The sequence below is a fragment of the Ostrinia nubilalis genome, chromosome 23 (genome assembly GCF_963855985.1).
Source record: "Ostrinia nubilalis chromosome 23, ilOstNubi1.1, whole genome shotgun sequence".
NCBI lineage: Eukaryota > Metazoa > Arthropoda > Insecta > Lepidoptera > Crambidae > Ostrinia > Ostrinia nubilalis.
In genome coordinates this window covers 9,188,097-9,205,712 of record NC_087110.1, presented here as the reverse complement: position 1 = coordinate 9,205,712, position 17,616 = coordinate 9,188,097, and the positions used below count along the sequence as shown (strand labels likewise).

The window sequence follows — 17,616 nt, the reverse complement described above, 5'->3', positions numbered from 1 at the left end:
TGTATATGAACTGTATAGTTCAGTGTCAATGTTATGCGACTTTATTTGTTACTAGCTTTCCGCCCGCGCGCGTGGACTACATTATCTACATATTTTACGGAACCCTATTTTTTCCAAAATAAAATGTATCCTATGTTACTCGTGGATAATGTAGCTTTCGAATGGTGAAAGAATTTTTAAAAACGGTCCAATAGTTTTTGAGCCTATTCATTACAACCAAACAAACAAAGTTTTTCTCTTTATAATATTAGTGTAGACAACATTTATTGGCAGTTTCCATTAGCGCGAACTATAAGAATATTTGTTTTGTAATATCCAGGAGGCGGCAGCTCGGCGTCAATTCTACCAACAAGAGTTGAAGAATCAGATTATGGAACAACAACGGATACGGGAAGAGAGGAAATCTAGAGAGAAGTTAGTATTTATTTATCTAACTTTCGCCCGTATTCACAAACATTACTATGAGGTCTCACAGTGCGCGTGGACGCACAGGGTGACACGCGAACCAATCACAGAGCTCTATTCAACGCTGTGTGTTCAATTTTCTGCATTGCTTAAGCAAGCATCGTTTATGAATACGGGAGTTTAAATAGGTATCTACATAAAGCGAGCTTAATGCCACGAGGCTTTTTCTTAGCTAACCTTTGGGCTAAACAGAAAAAATAGTTTGGTTTGAAAAGCAAAAGAAATGAAGAAATTATGCACATATTAAAAATATTATATTCACTATTCACCTATTTGATAGCTTTACATAAAATAAATAAATAATCAACAATTTGCAGAATGCTCGAACAAGCCGAGATGCGGCGATTGGAAGAACAACTGAGAATGCTGCGCGTGGCTCAAGACAGAGAAATGGATAAACGGCATCACATTGATACCGCGGTGAGTTTATTTATAAACAAGCTTTATTAGTTTTTGCGTCAAAGAAAAATCTAATTCACAAATCCTCACTCCATCTTTATTAATAAAGTAAGACTTAGTGACACATAACTCATTACTATTTTACGCTATAGGCATGCCAATGCCGGATAGTTAACCATTGGAATCAGTAAAAAAATATATAAATAAGCGAAAGGTCGTGAGTTGAATTCCCGCCTTAGGCAGTACGATTTTTCAATTTGTTTATTTTAAAAAAATAGTTTGAGAAGCGACTCTAATCGCTAAGAAATTTTATTACAGTAAAAATAATCTTTAAAAAATGTATAGGTCTATTATTCTTTGAAGGTTTTATTTTTTCACATAGAAATTCTGAATCTTCACATTTTCATTTATTTTAAACTATATTTTATTTACAGATCCAAGAAAACAAAATGGAATACGACAAAAAGCGCAAAGAACTACAAAAGGACATCGACAATGAACAACTAAAGCTTTTACGGGCTCCGTTATCCACATCTCAACTCACTTCTCTGCCCAAACGAATAACCACCTCCAAAAGCGACACCGACACCAAACTACCCTCATACTTCCGATCCAACTACCCTCGAATAGAGAGGGAAGAAGAGAGACAGATCCGCCCGCTAGAGAAAACTGAACTACCCCACGAAATAAACTTCAGGCTAACAGCTAACGAGCCAACTCAAGAGAGAGTTTACCAAAACAAAGAACATTCTCGGTACTCAGAGAAATCTGAACCGTACGAGAGGAAACCCTATTCGATGAACATACCCGACGATTCTATATTCTCTCCAAACTATGACGTCGATAGTTATTTGAGGAAGAACCTTAATTTTAAAGATAGATTCGATTTCAACCGCTACGATTACGACGATATAGGCAAAGTTGCAGAAACAGAAAAAGTTCTTGTACACGAGAGACCTAAATCTAAGAACGTTCCGATTGCGAAAGAGAGGAAAAGTATACAAGACCCTATTGATTCTTTACCCATACCGGTTTTACGACATTCGCCTGTAATCCAAAGCGATAGGGTCGAAACTGGTTCAAACTTGAGCGAGGCGATGAGGAAAGTCGACGATAAGTGGAAGGTACCAGTTGTTCAGAAGAACATACTGAAATCAGTTCCGAATGAAGAAGGTAAAAACGTCAGCATTTTGACCCAACTTGGCTCTATCAGGCGACAACTGCAGTTAGAACAGCTGAAACTGGACATGATTTCCAAAGACGACGATGTTTAGGTAGATATTAAATAATCAATCATACGTAAATTTTGAGAAAACTTGAAAATAATTTGGTAGTAAATTTACATTACCGCAGTAATATAATTCCATCCATGCTTGCTTATTTAATACCAAGTTAGAAAATCTTCAGTCACTAAATGTAGAGGGTAGTCTTTAATATGAATTAATGGGGTCGTACTATGAATTTTGAAGTAAATATCTTGCAAAATACAGCGCCATTTAATCCCTATCTAAGTAGACGTGAACTATTCAACGGTACATAGTAGAAAAACTCACTCAGACATAATATACATATTTTAATTCGTACAAATGTTTGCATTTTGCGGGGGTCAAACCCGGGACCTCTGACGTAGTAGCAGAGTTCTTAATCACTGATCTACTTCGGTCAAAAATGAAATTATACAGGGTGGAATTTTGTAATGCCACCTGGAGGGATAGTACTCTTAATACTGTAGATAGAAAATTTTACTCAAAGAAAACAGTTCTTTATTTTTTGAAAGAAAAAAAACTGCATTCAAAGATTACAGTTTTCCATTAGTGACTGAACAGGTTATAATAATATGTATATTAAAATTTTGAAATTAGGAAATATTATAGTGTTATTGTACAACAATAATGAGGTGCTGAATTCGGGATTGATGTCTTGATAAGTCTTGTCTTGATTGTTTATAAAGATTGAAGCGGTGTTAATCGTTACTTGAGTTATTTCAAATAGATCTCATAATTATGTAAAATTATTTTACCAAAAATTAGGAATTTTGAAAATGTTAATTATTATTAATAACTAATTGTTTGGTGTCAATTTTAAATACTTATATTTTTCAGACAGTATTTTTTTTCTAGAAATCTTCATCATACTATGTCATACTAATCAAAATTATTACAAAAATGATGATTTTCCTCAATGGATGTTTATTTTTGGTGTGTGAATTTGTTTGATACGCACGCACATGATATCAACCTACCAGAATATGAGTACTCTCAATTCAATATTGTACCTTATTCTAAAAGCATATACCTAATTGAATATTCATTGGAGAAATTGGTTATGCTTTGGCGGTTGTTAAAGTGAATGCTTTTTCAATTATTATTGGTCTAAAACTTAACTCAATCAGTGCCTGAGGTAATATTTTCAACTACAACGCGACTAGACGACTAACGAAAATCACAAATTCGTATCGCGGTGTCGCTTTGACAGCTAGTTCAAACGAAAACAAAACGCAACTGTTACTTTGTGTAAAAGCTGAAAGAAAGCTACTTTTTCTCAAACTCAAGTCAAACGCCTTCAAGAACATTTAATTTTGCTATTTTTAGTTAAAAATGAGGTGTTTTTACTGGAAGGTTTTTAAAAAAAAACTTTTATTGGAAAGTGATTAAATCGGTTGTTTCGTCTATGTTTGCGCGTAAACTTTACCGCGATATCGAATTTGCATCTCAGCTTGAATGAAAAACGGAGCGCAACTGGTGAAGAAGCGCAAAGGTATTGGAGACGGGCACAGGAGGGTGTTTTTATTGACGTTAAACGACTTCAGATTTGTATGCTTTGTGACGTCATAATATTATGTCATGCCACTCAAGCTCCCATATCTCAGGCACTAACTGATTAAAGCGTTAGGCTTGTTTTAGAGTCACGCTAACGCACGCTGACCGTCAGCGCTGACAGCCGAAATGTATGAAGCGTCGGCGCCGAGCGATCAGCGTCACTCAGGAACAACGTTCCCTTCAATTACATATAATTATATTGATCTGTCAGCGCCGACGATCAGCGAGCGGTCAGCGCGATTCTAAAACTCGCCTTAGACCTATAAGTATCACAATTAATTAAATAAATTCCATTTTTAATGCAAGGGAGGTGATTCAAACTATTTTGAACGAAATCGAAGTTTTGACAATCCCTCTCTTGTTCTTTTCTTATTTATTAAATTGACACTATTGTATCTTACAATAAATTATCAATTTTATCACACACACTTAGCTAGTCTTATATAGCTGGGCGAATTATTTGTAAACATTTTATAATATTACGGAAATTAATCAAAATTTATTATAAGGGATAGTGTGGCAAATGTTAAAAGCTGTTTCAAACAAAAGTTTTAGAAACCAATTTTTGTACGAAAGACGGTACCGTCAAGAATCAAACTATCAAGATAAATAGGTACTGAGGCATTCGGCATATTAATAATATAAATGTATGCTCTTTTGCAATGTAATGTAGTCCAATGTGCTATACATTGAGAAGTAAAAAAATGTAATGATTTTCAGAAATTATAATTAAATATTTTGCCAAACTATTTCTTACACTCTATATTGTGTAACGGAATGCCTTGATAAATGAGTACGATTGTACGAAGTGGGTTGCGAAAAATATTTTTGGATTGCATATAAATTGGTTAGAAGATGTGTATTTTTGAAATTGATGGGTAAATTGGCTTTCTCATGATAATAGGCGATAGGCTGCCTAAAATAAGTTTTAACTTGCAGTCCCATTCTAAAAGCAATAGAACTATATCCCAAAATGTATGCTATTTAGCAGTAGTGCCAAAACATAATCTTGTAATATGTAACCTGCACATTATGTAATATTATCAAACAATACTATACCAAAATAGTTATTTAGCTGAACTACTTAGTACAGTAGCAATATGTAGCCCGGTTTTGAAAACTACAACGCAACAATACTTTCAAATAGCATCTGTAGAAAATTGTAGAAGAATTATGCCCGTTATCACAATCAATCCCTAATTTTTAAGTGACCCATATGAAAACAAAATTTCTGTTATGTGTTACCATAGGGGTCACTTAAAAATTAGGGATTGGTGGTGAAAATGGGCATTAATCAAATAAAATGTAACCTACAGTTTTGCATGCGATTTGAATATCTTCTATGGACATTCCAGAGCATGCTGCATGTCTTTTTTTTCTAACTTCTTTTAGATGTTGCCTGTTTTTTTTTGTTTAATGGTAACCAAACCTCTGAGGTTATAAACTTATTTTTATTGAAAGAGTTCTGATTTTTTTATTTTGTCTATTTTGCTGGTCAACGCACAAATAGCTTAATCCAAGACTGTAGCGAAAGTAAGCAGAGCTTGGCGTAAGGAAAGTGAGATTATGATAAGGAGTTAATTGTTGTATTATATTATGTAAGCATTATTGTAATTTGCCACAGACATGCGACTTTTTGTAGTGCTCTCGTTTCCACTAATTTGTTTTCAAGTTGTGTCTTTGACTCATTCTGGGTTAAATACCAGCTAGGCGGGTAAACTAGGTCAGATTATTCTACGTTTAGCGAAACGTGGTCCCCTCTCGTTATGCATTTTTTGAAATGGTAGGTACTTTATTTGGCATGTTCGTTCAAGTATGTAACAAGAATCGCAAGTCTGTGGCGTATTGCATGAAATATCAAAGCAAATATATATTTTTACTCGCTTGTTAGTAAATACAATGAATGCCAATTGTTTTATTGGAAGTGCACTTTTAGTTGTAAGTGTAATGTAAGTAGGTAAGCTAAAATATTGAATGCGATTTTGTACTAAGACATTAATGTATACAATATCAACTATAATTCAATATTTTTAAATAATTTATGCTTTTGAATTATGATAAATTGTTTGTTATAATACTTTAAATGTTTTAGATTATTTTTGAATTTTAAATGTTGTTACAAAAGTTTTGTTGCACAATATTTCAACACAACTTTTCAAACGAAGTTACCTTTTTGATGCACAATTATCTAGGTATGTAAAATGTAAATCCCAAACTTTTGTTTTCTATGCATGATGTATTTGGATGGTTTGAACGAGCTGGTATGCAAAATAAACCATAATTATTCTAATAAACAGTCATTAATTAAATCGTATTTTATTGTGTGTGTATGTTGTGTACTATATGAAATGAAAGATAAAACTTTCGTAAAATATTTTTATTTATAAAAATAAAATATCTTTTAACAAATTGCGAGAGGTAAATTTAAATTTTTCGAGAAAATAAAATCAGATCAAGTATTTTCTCTCAATTTTTAACCAAAATATGACTATTTTTGAACTAAAATTTCACCGCACAAGTCTAGCTGTCTTGAAACTTAAGCATTACATTATCATAATTTACAAAAAGTTGGTTTGTTATTATTGTTACACTAAAGAATGACATAATATTTTAAAAGAAACAGAGTAATTCGATGAAGTGTATTTTTTATCATAAAAATTACACACTCATCAACTACTTTGAGATATGTTTTCAATATCCATATTATGTATGTAGATTATTCATTGAACTGGCAATATTATTAAAAATATCACAATTCAATGTGAAATTTAATCAAATACTTTTTAATTAGGTAAATACTTAAATTAATTCAAAATATTAAATATTCTAAGAAACAATGATTTGAAATATTATTACCAGTGAGAGTGACTGGGTAACTAACATAGCAAATGCAGTTTCTCTTATATTCACCATTATAAAACAAAACCCTAGCATTTATAATAAGTCCCTTGCTTTGGAAATGAGTAACTAAAAACAAAATATTTACATTTTCTAAATCTTTGACTGTTTTTGAAATTGGTAACGAATTTAAACTGACCGTGAATTTGTTTCTTAGTATTGACGCTTATGAACGAATTAGGCACCCATGAAAGATAAAATACAATTTTAGAGCATAAACTTCCACGTTCCATTACATTTAAAACAGTCAGTCCAGTTATCTCAAATAAAAATTACAACTTTTTACAAAAACATGCTATTTCTTCTCACTGGAGATGTGAAGGTACACACAGCCACACTGTTAACTATCCATTTCCGTTTTTGCTCTCGCTCTCATCAAATGGTGATTATTTGCGATAGAACGAGATGACATGACTGGCAATGGGCAGTTAACACTGTTGCCGATAGTAGGTACGTAGAAAATTTAATTTTAAGGTACAAAATGCATTATAAAAATGGCAGTGTATTCCTGGAGAAGTGAGTCGACAGTAGAAGGAGACGCTATTGTCATATTTCATCGGGAAAGAAATCGTCATGGACATTTTCTTTCAGTCATCGAGTCACAACTATTTATTGAACACTGATTTATGCCATTATTTTGAAATGAAGCTCAAAGTATTTAGAATTAAGATTCATGTAATATTGTTTAATCAGTTGTACACTGAACTATGAGCGACATTTCATACGCCTTATTTATAAACATCACAAATGTACACAATACAATTTTTGGTTTACATACAATGTATTTTCAAATCCTCAATTCAAATATTTCAATTTCAAGTAAACTAAAATTCACTATACGGTTTAGTAGGTAACATAATAAAATTCTTTAACCCTTCAAAGGTCAGTTAGACAATAAAATGACGGATTCCCAATCAATATAAAATAAAACAATTTGACCAATCAACTCTAAAACTTGTAACAATCCATATTGTCAGCTATATCAGTACCATTTGGAATTCACAGAACTATACTAGGAATAGTCTTAGCCACTGGGTGCCTTAAAAACTGTTCCAAAGTTGGTCCGTTCCTGCCTAAAGGGTCCCGTGGGAACATGATCATATCGTTGACCCAAGTGAAGGGAAGCAACCGGTTCTCTATGACGAATCTCCAACGCGGGTTCTCTTGCAGTAGGTCGCGATAGTTGTCCCCTGTCACTATGACGCCGTCAAACTCCGCTGCGCATTGTACGATGTACCTGGAAGAATGATGGTGGTATTTTAGGGGGCGTCCATTAATTACGTGAGAAAATTTTGGCTATTTTTTAACCCCCCCGCCCCCTTGGTGAGATTTCATGAGTATTTGCCAGACCCCCTCCCCCACCCCTTAATCTCACGTGATATTTTCCAAAATGCCTATTTACAATGAAAATGAGATAATCCATGGTTCGAAAATATTAGATTTTATAAAAAAAAACCCAACCTGCGTAAAAAAAATAACTTTTAGTACAATTTTTAACTATTAGTTTATATTTTGTTAATATTTAAGCATTGGTAGCAAACTGCGGATCTAAAAACTGGGCCTGTGTTCACGAAGGCAGACGAAGGATTTACTCTGTTTGTTGTGGAAAAAAATTACGTGATATTTCTCGACACCCACCCCTCTCCCCCACGTGAGATTAAGTGAGGGTTTTCTGGACCCCCTCCCCCCCTACTCACGTAATTAATGGACGCCCCCTTATACGAGTAGTAGGTACCTACATGTTACAGTCAAAACTTACAATCAGTCAAAACATACAATCATTCAAAATCACTTTGGATTGCAAAAAATCATCAAGTGGTTTCACCTGATTAAATCAGTTCAAGTCTATGATTAGTGAAAATTACTAGGTAAATGTGATGGGAACAAACAAAAAGAGTTGATTCTACTGCTCAAATGCAACAACTTTCCAATATCTGAAAAAGGAACATCTGAATTTTGAGAAAATATTAAATAATTTTGGCTGATTAGTGAAGAAAATTTATATGAAGATGTATTTTTTTTTTGGATAGGAAGATGTCACATCTTCGAAGCTGTTCACCGACACCTTGGAAGATGTTGAATTTTTTCCTTCTCTTTGGGAACTATTGCATTTAAGTATCAATCTTCTTTGCTTGATCACCATCCAATAGGTCACTCTAAACAGAAACAGTGTGCTTACCATGAGTTTACGTTAGGTGTGCTCGCTAGCGACTGCGTAAAAAATGTTATTAAATGTATGGCAGACTGTACAGCGCCTCTAGCGACTCCTTCCAAGAACTAAAATTTTCATACATTTCTTTAACGCACTCGCTAGCGAGCACACCTAACGTAAACTAATGGTAAGCACACAGGGGGCTTAGTGTGAGCATGAGTGAAAGTAGTGAAACGTATGCTCTATCGACTGCGTAAAAAAATACATTAGGGTCTGATTTTTCAATCGTTGGATTTTTAACTGAAGAATAAGTTTTTTTTATGTGAAGTTTGGCATATTGTCAGTTTCAGTATAGGAAATATGTCAAAATAACAAGTTTATTCTTCAGTTAAAAGTTAAGTGATGATTGAAAGTGTATCAGTCCTAAATGTATGACGGATTGTACAGCGCGCTCTAGAGGATACTTTAAGAACTAAAATCTTCATAAATTTTTTAACGCACTCGATATCGAATACGTTTGAAGTAAACTCGCACTAATGCCTTGATCACACGTACCGAGCAAACGGGCGAGACAGTGCTCTCGGCCGAGTACTCGGTGTGTATGAACATTACGTCGAGTGCTCGGCCGAGCGCTCGAGTATGTGACTCGCTCACCTGTCTCGACCGAGTAAACATTTTACTGTCTCGCCAGTTTACTCGGTACGTGTGATCAAGGCTTAAGCCCGAAGTGGCATATCTCACCTGTCATCGTAGGGGGTGATAAGCTTGCCCTGTATCTCGCGGCTGGGCGTATACACGACTAGACCTCGCCGCTCCAGCTCGTCCAGCAGCCGCGGCTCCGAGCTTTTGCCGAACTTACACCTGGGACACGACACGACTAAGGCCCGGTTTTTTGATTCGTAGTTAAAATAACAATTTGTTAAATTTTGCTACTAATGGTTTACAAAATGTAAACAAATAGTTAAAAAATGTACTAAAAGTCAAGCTAACCATTGTTCGAAAAACATTTTTTTCTGATATTTAACCACTTGTCATTTGACATCTGTCAAATTTGACCATTGGTTATTTTAACTACGAATCAAAAAACCGGGCCTAAAGTGCTCTTTCAAATTAGACGTTTTGAGCCGCACGTTAGTCATCCGTTAGGACCGCACACGGAAATTCTATGACAACGGCGTTGGATTATTCATCAATTTTAATGTATTCTCGAGATACAAGACAATAAAAGCATTCAGTTTACAGAACAGAATGGCGCAGAATGCCACAGCATTGAGTAGAATTCCTTGCATGTTTAACAAAATAAAAGTCAAACAAAAGGATATTCAGATTCACAAACGTGCAAAAATTTATTAGTATTAGAATATAATTAATTATTTTAATTGCAAACATTTCTTATCGAGAGGTAAATGTAAAAGGCTAAAAATAACGTACTTACAAGAGAATCTGCTGATTTTGAAATAAAACGATTAGATTCGTTAGCAGCCTTTATTCAAATGCCAGAGTAGTTATCACTCAAAGCAAACTAAAGTTTAACAAATATAAGGCTTTATACAAACGTTAGTAATTCTGCATTTTGAATATGAGCTAGATATAACAAGTTTCAACGCAAAAATTTTTCTTCTCTTCGTCTTACATAACTTTTAGACTAGTTGAAAGATAATAAAAATAAGTGTTACCTGGAGTAATAAATATTTGGAGTTTTCCATTTACCTGAAGCGTGGGACAAACGCCTTCACCGCGTGCCCCCTTTTCAGGAAGTAATCTATGCAAATTTTGAGGCCCTTGACGGAAAAACACCTGCCCCGACCGTGTCTGGAAGATTCAAGGAGTTAATAATAAGGCTGGTTTTAGTGTCACGCGGACTGTCAGTGCGGATCGCTCCGCACAGCCGATTTGTATGAACTGCTAGGGAGCGAGCGGTTCCTGCGGACCGCATTACTCTAAACGCTCCCTAGAAGTTCATACAGATTGGCCGGGCGGAGCGGGTCCGCACCGGACGGTCCGCGTGACACTAAAACCAGCCTAAAAGGTTTTCTCATCCCAATAGTGGGACGGAGAAAGTACGCCCGTATTCACAAAAATTACTATGAGGTCTCACACAGTGTCTGAACAAACCTCAATAGGATTAAAAAAATATATATTAAAAGAATAATTATTAATTTGTGCAATACAAATTACTAATTGAGTATTTCTCAAAAAAAATGTACGTAACGAAACGGTAGTAACGAAATAGTAAGGCCATAAGGCTTGTTATACATTGGCGAAATATTGTGAATGCTCTTCATTTATTCAATTCGAAATATTTGTAAGTATGCACCCAAATACGGGGTAATATTAAGGGGTTAGAAATAAAATAAGGGAGTAATCATTCATACTATTTTAATAAAATTATTTTTGTTCCATCATGTTTATCCATTTTGAGTCGTTCTCTGTAAGCTTTTTGCCTTTCGGCATTGGTTTTTGGCGGCATTCCTAAAAAAAACAAAAGAAGTAATCACATAAAAACGTAATCTAAATGATTTGATAATTTTTTGCTGGTGGCACTTCTGTAAAGCAGATAGTATCCAATCCTTTTGTTATTAACGCTCTATATTTTTTGAAATTAATTAAGTAGTGAATATTGCTATGCTTAGTCAGGTAATAACAGTACACTCAGCATTATGTTGTACTTTTTCGTAACGTAACGAAATTTGCAAAAAACGTAACGAAATATTAGACAAAATGAGATCAGAAACAAGTATTTTTTTGATAAAATTTGTTACATCAAATATAAAAGCTTACTAAATGTTCGTACCACACGTATTACAAAAAATGGTTAAATGAAGACTTACCGTTCTATATAAAATCGCTGATTTTACTGCCTGTTACGAAAAAGTAATCCCACAAAACACACACGTTTTCACTAATTTTCGCGATAGATGTTATGGCGGAGACGTCAGGCCAACAGCCATTCAGAGTGCAGCTATTGTTGTCCGTGTAAAATAAATACGGAATTGTTCAGAAACCATGGGAAAGTAGAAATAAATCGTAACTAAAGAGTAAATAACGAAATAGTAAATGAGAGCGACTCATTTTGTTTTTTTGCTTTAAATTGCGCCAATTCATTATGACACCCCATAGAAAATCAATTTGATACAGAAACTGCGATTACTGTAGAACGATAATACAAAGAAATTTACAATAATTTAGTTACGTATCGCATTTTATGAAACAAAAATACATGAAAAAGCTAGGGTGGCAAACAGGTTTTTGTATGAAAGGTAAAAAAGGACTATTTTTAAAATATCTAAATATTTGGTAATAAGTAGGATTATAGCTATAATTCTTCGTTATCTTAAAGATTAATATTCATCCTTTAAAATTGTGTGTGTTTTTTTTGTGTGATGATTTATAAATATAAAACTTTTGAACTGTTTCAAAGCACACTTTTTTTTTTCAAAATGTACATTTTTTTGAGAAACACTCAATTATTCTCCTAATTTTTCCGTTAGCCCTAAGCTAAATATTACGCTTACGTGTCACCAGTGGGCTCACCACATTAGTCGAGCGGTGATCATTCATTCATCATCATCATCATTTCAGTCACAGGACGTCCACTGCTGAACATAGGCCTCCCCCAATGATTTCCACATTGTCACATTTCGTTTCTCCACTGCTGGACAAAGGCCTCCCCCACAGGTTTTCACAACGACCGTTCCTGTGCTGTCGCATCCAGGTGTTTCTCAAATCCTTTACTAGACGGTTCAGATTGGGAAGCCAGCGTACACTACAATTTCCCATGGTTGCCACTCGAAAATCGAAGTAATTAATTTTATAAATAAAATAATAAATAATGCCCGTTTTCACCATCAATCCCTAATTTTTAAGTGACCCCTCATCATCATCATTATTTCAGCCACAGGACATCCACTGCTGAACATAGGCCTCCCCCAATGATTTTCACATTCGCTGGTTGGTAGCGGCCTGCATCCAACGCCTTCCCGCTACCTTTATGAGGTTGTAGGTCCACTTCGCGGGTGGACCATATGGGTCCTTAAAAATTAGGGATTGTTGGTGAAAACGGACATAAGGGATATTAACTAACTAATGTCCTAACAACACTAGGATCACTACATAATGGGATTGTCTGGGAATCGAACCCAGAACTTCCGAATCAAGTCTCCATACACTAGCTATACCATAGAGTAATTAATTAACTAATTCATTCAACAACACAGTGTTTTGGAACAATCTGTTTCATATTTACTCCTAAAATTGGGACACACCACCATGTGCATTGCTTGGGAATCGAACCCAGGACCCTTAGGGCGAGAGAATCGAACTCTCAAACCACTAGAACCAATGATGATTCAGTAAATAGAGACTAGGGGAGTTATCCTACAAAAGATCCAGTGGTTATGATTTTTTTGATATGTTGTAGTTTGGTTAGTAATGAAAAATGTAATTTATACTCAAGACTTAGCACTAGTATAATAAAAAGCCTTGTTTTTTTTTTAAATCGGTTTTCTCATTCATTATCGGAAAATTAATTATGAATAGATAGAGTCAGTTCAAGATGATATTGTTATCAGGTACCAAACTTGAGGGTACTTTTAGAAAAACCGTGAGTAAGCACCCTTTACCTCCCTAAATTATCGATTACCCAACTATACAGTGTATAGAACAAAATTTTAAAGAATTGTGAAGTGAAAACTTGCAAAAATAATGGAAAAGTTCAGTGTGTTTGATGACCACCTGACTTTTGGGAGTTTTGGATCATTGCTGTCTGAAGTGAAGGTAAGGATTTCGTCCTCCTAACTTAATAGGTTTCATTCAAGATATGTGCCACTGAATTTACTGTGGCACTTTGACTGCATAAAAAAAACTTATGATTTTTCATTACTACAACCATTATTTAGCCTACAACATACAAAAAAATCAGGGAGTCTTGCAGGGTAAAAGTCACAATTCATGGAACCATCAACTATTGAACAATAATACAAAAGTAAGTAATTTTATCACCAAATCCTCAGAATACAGAACAAACCAGAAACCGTCAACGGGCGTAAATGTGTATTCATATAAAGTACTCCAAATCGCACTACTTTGACTTTAAAGCAATCAGTCAATGGCCGGCGCGCGCATTGTTTACATATCCGTCAGATTGACACTTTATAATTAAATTATGCCGTCTTGTGCCGTTCCAACATGTAAGAATGCTACTGGAATTACGAAGAAAGTGCATGGGATCATGTTTTATCCGTAAGTAGCACATTTCCAATTCATTTTAATTAAATAATAATTTTCAAAAAAAATCACGGTTGTATTTTGTAAGTGTTGCCACAGGTCAACGGAATATTTTACCCTACTTTTTTATATTGAATTACATTTGTCTACTTATAAAAAATTCACGCGTTAATTTTGTTAGCGTTACCACAGAATAATGGAATATTTTCCCCATCCTTTTTGTTTTAATTAGTTTTTAGTGTAATTTCATCCATGACATGACAACCTGATTAATTAAATTATAAGTGCCACTTGTGGTCTAAACTGAATAAATATTTTTGATTTTGATTTGATTTCAATATATTGAATTAATTTATAATATTACTCCCTAATAATGAGGAGATAATAAATTACTATCGTGAATTTCATACTTTCCCATTTATTCAAAAGTAAGGCATTGGTATCAACAGATCAGCAGCAGCAATATTTGTATATTTAATAATAATTTTAAGTAATTAATTATTGCTTACATACTTACTCTGATTTTTTTTCAGGATACACAGCCAGAGTTGCCTCGCAATAAAATTTAAGTATTGGTGATGTTTTTGATTTGGATTCTGTTTTTCACTCCAAGAAAAGTTAAACTAAAAGCACTACTGCGCCGTAAACAAATGTTTTGTTGTCGATATGTTTACATAATAAAGAACCTTAAGTTTCTTTTTTGTTTTACTTGGCATTCTAAAATTTATATTCGACTTTTGTAATTGACTTTTAAATAACATATTATACCTACATAAAATATAGTACATATATTACACTACTTAATAGAAATAAATAATCATCTTACACTTAGTTACTTCGGAGTAAAAATTAAATTCATAGGTAGGTAGGTACTATCTATGCCTACCTATGGCCAGTCATGTCGTCTCGTTCTATCGCAAAGAATCACCATTTGATAAGAGCGAGAGCAAAAACGGAAATGGATAGTTAACACTGGCCGTGTGTACTTATTTCACTTACTTATTTTTTACTTGTTTAACATCTCTTTAAAAAATTACATAATTTTACCCCAAAAATGGGGGTGTCACACGGCGCTAGTAACACTAAAGGGGGTAGAGGGGCGCGGGAGGGGAAGTATTTTGGACACAAGTTGCCGCGTAGAAATGTTATCGAACACTCCTTCTGGTTTGTTCCGTATTCTGAGACCAAATCATAGGCAGATAATAAGACATAGACTTTTGTGCATCACAAACTGACATTGACATTAATGTCATAACAATTGATTATCTATTGTGTCTAGATTCGCGGGCCTTGAAGGCTTAAATCAGATGATTATTATCCTAAATTAACCATCTAATGAGTAGCCCTCCAATTGTCATTGGTAACTTACTCAACAGTATCCAACGTCTTTGAAGACGAAGTACAACGAACTAAAGCCCCCATACTCACTCCATAGCGACATTGCTACCGTCTATTACAACCATCCGGAGACCGGTCTTGTTCCGATCGTCCTTCTCAGGGTTGTAAATATTGCTGCCGATGCTGTTCCTCGACTTTTTCTGGCCCAGGATCACTTCTTTGATATATGTGTTTTCAGCAGTCTCGGTTTCTTGGTTTACAGTCTGAAAATTGATTTTAGTAAATAAAATACAGTTCAAATCTACTCATTTTTTGCAAATAGTCCCAAACATAGCAAACTTTGGATACTTTTATGGATTAAAAAACAATTAAACCACTGCAACAACTGATTTTATTTCAGCATGCAGAAGTACACATCAATCTAAAAATTATTATTACAAATACAAATAAAAATTATGTAACCTACCACTGGACTAGCCACATTTTGCCTATTCATCCTCATAGGTTCTTTGCACCCATTAAAAATATTCTGTGTAATTAACTCCAAAAGCTTCCCTTTCTCAGACGCATCTAGCTTTGCAATACCACTGACAAACTTTTTCATCCTTTTGCTTGAATTTTTTTTATGTAAGACCGTAACCTGAGAATCTCCACTCATAGAACTTGCGTTACTAATCGATACTAAAGTACAGTCCTGGGAATCTTGAGTATTATCCAGATCTATAACAGTATTGCATTGTAACCTGCTCAAATCGGAATCTGCTGTTAAATCTATTGTTAAAAACGAATCTCTGTTTATCACTTTGGTTACGTTGTTATTTAAATTTTGAGTGCTATCAGCGTTGTTATTTATAAGACTAGTGTTCGATTTGGAAATTGGTGTGGAACAGTTCATGGGTGGGGCAAAGCCTTTTTTCTTGGGAGTTTTTGAGCTGGATGGTTCTGGGTTGTCATGTAACACTTCATTATCTGTAATTACTATAGGATTTGTATCAGTTACTTCAATTTTCTTCTTTTTACTTTGGTAATTCTCAGAATTAATATTTGGTACATCATCGTCTGTAATAATAACGGAGTCAATCGCAGTTTCTACAGATTTTGGCTCAGTGTTATTTTTCTCAACGGAATTACATGGTTCAGTATTCGTTTGCAGACCTTTCACGTCTGTGATTATTACGGAACTTTCTGATAGTTTACGCTTTCTGGGACTTTTTTTTATGGTGTCGTCAAGGACGATGACAGTGTTGTTTGTTGAGTTCCATACATCAGAAAGATCTTCTATTGGGTCTGAAGAAATATTATTTTGTTTCTGTAGCATCTGAAAAAGTTTGTTAATTTGTGCCCTGGATTTTCTGACCCTTTTCCGGGCACCGCGTTTTCTTTTCAATGCATTCAATGGATTGTCCTTAGCCATTGATTCTTCTGATTTGGTTTTCTGGAATAGTAGGGAAATCATGTCATGTATGTGTAAAATAGATGCCTATCCAGATTATTGATACAAAATCTATCTACACTAATTGCTAAATACAATCATGCTTGTGGGTAGTACACAATAAAATCGGTTAAAATATTACAGTCAAAATTACAAATAGATTATTGTTGTTTCAGTTATGTCATGAGTTTACTCTCACTTACAACTAAACCAAAAGAATATGTGAAAAAAGACAAATTCCCAATAATGTTAAGTTTTAAGGAAGCCCTAACATACATAATTATAAGAAATTCAAACAGTAAGGGTAGGTCGTTCTATTCTAAAAAATAGTTTTTGTTTTACCATGTGGAGTGTTTACATTTTGTAAATGAACAATCACAACGCTACTTTTGAAAGCCATGCAAATCAGTTTAATTACGCCGTAAACACTATTACTTATACTTAGGATTGTTTACCTGCTTCTCTACAATAACTACGTAACTAAAAAGTACAAACAAATCCTACAAAATATGGTTTATTAAACTAACAAGACGAGAAGTCGAAGGCTTGCCCATGGTTCATTTCAGGATTCAGCTTGGGACGTAAACAAACACAATTTAACTTACTTTTCAAAAGCCAAACCAAAACTCTTGTAAATTAACTTTAACCCACAAGAAGAAGGATCAAAGAAAGAAGAGAAACGTAAATAATTTTTTTCAATGATTTTAGTTGTCAAAACTGACATGGCGGGTGGGTGAGCTTCCGGTTTGAGACCATAGACACTTGTGTTCGGATACGTATGTATCATAGTCATAAATTAACTAAAAAGTTGACAATAACCGATGCAATGACCACACTTCAATGGAAAAAATATTAATTTAAATAAATATTAAATAACTTTTGAAACT

The 17,616-nt window shown here is 34.3% G+C and overlaps 2 protein-coding genes and 1 long non-coding RNA gene across 5 annotated transcripts in view; 2 read left to right on the top strand and 1 right to left on the bottom strand.

The window, feature by feature from the left end:
• The window catches only part of LOC135083481 (histone-lysine N-methyltransferase, H3 lysine-79 specific-like), a 56,736-nt gene extending 50,744 nt beyond the window's left edge, over positions 1–5,992 (top strand). The window contains exons 8-10 of the mRNA XM_063978219.1: positions 320–414; positions 783–885; positions 1,299–5,992. Coding sequence (XP_063834289.1) covers positions 320–414; positions 783–885; positions 1,299–2,138 — 1,038 coding nt within the window. The 3' untranslated portion in view covers positions 2,139–5,992. The remainder of the gene's footprint in view (positions 1–319; positions 415–782; positions 886–1,298) is intronic.
• Positions 5,993–6,042: 50 nt separating this feature from the next.
• LOC135083334 (NEDD4-binding protein 1-like) lies at positions 6,043–17,468 on the bottom strand. 3 transcript variants are annotated; one of them, XM_063978069.1, is made up of 6 exons: positions 17,257–17,468; positions 15,764–16,732; positions 15,388–15,560; positions 10,444–10,545; positions 9,475–9,594; positions 6,043–7,818 (listed from the first exon to the last, which is right to left on the bottom strand). In XM_063978069.1, exons 1-6 carry the CDS (start codon positions 17,281–17,283, stop codon positions 7,581–7,583), a joined length of 1,629 nt encoding a protein of 542 aa, XP_063834139.1. In that variant the 5' UTR covers positions 17,284–17,468; the 3' UTR covers positions 6,043–7,580. The 3 variants fall into 3 exon arrangements, with proteins under 3 accessions (XP_063834139.1, XP_063834140.1, XP_063834141.1); XM_063978070.1 differs by having other exon boundaries at positions 17,335–17,468; XM_063978071.1 differs by having other exon boundaries at positions 17,185–17,265.
• Positions 10,534–14,655, top strand: LOC135083335 (uncharacterized). The gene is made up of 2 exons (XR_010259579.1): positions 10,534–13,974; positions 14,493–14,655. It is a non-coding gene; the product is annotated as an uncharacterized LOC135083335 (long non-coding RNA).
• Positions 17,469–17,616: the final 148 nt, after the last annotated feature.

Excerpts from the sequence above, each read along its gene's own strand:
- LOC135083334 (XM_063978069.1), bottom strand. The coding sequence starts at position 17,283 with ATGGGCAAGCCTTCGACTTCTCGTCTT. Across the intron at positions 16,733-17,256 it reads AGCCTTCGACTTCTCGTCTT|AAAACCAAATCAGAAGAATC; the intron begins GTTAGTTTAATA and ends CTACTATTCCAG. Across the intron at positions 7,819-9,474 it reads ATCACCCCCTACGATGACAG|GTACATCGTACAATGCGCAG; the intron begins GTGAGATATGCC and ends TCATTCTTCCAG.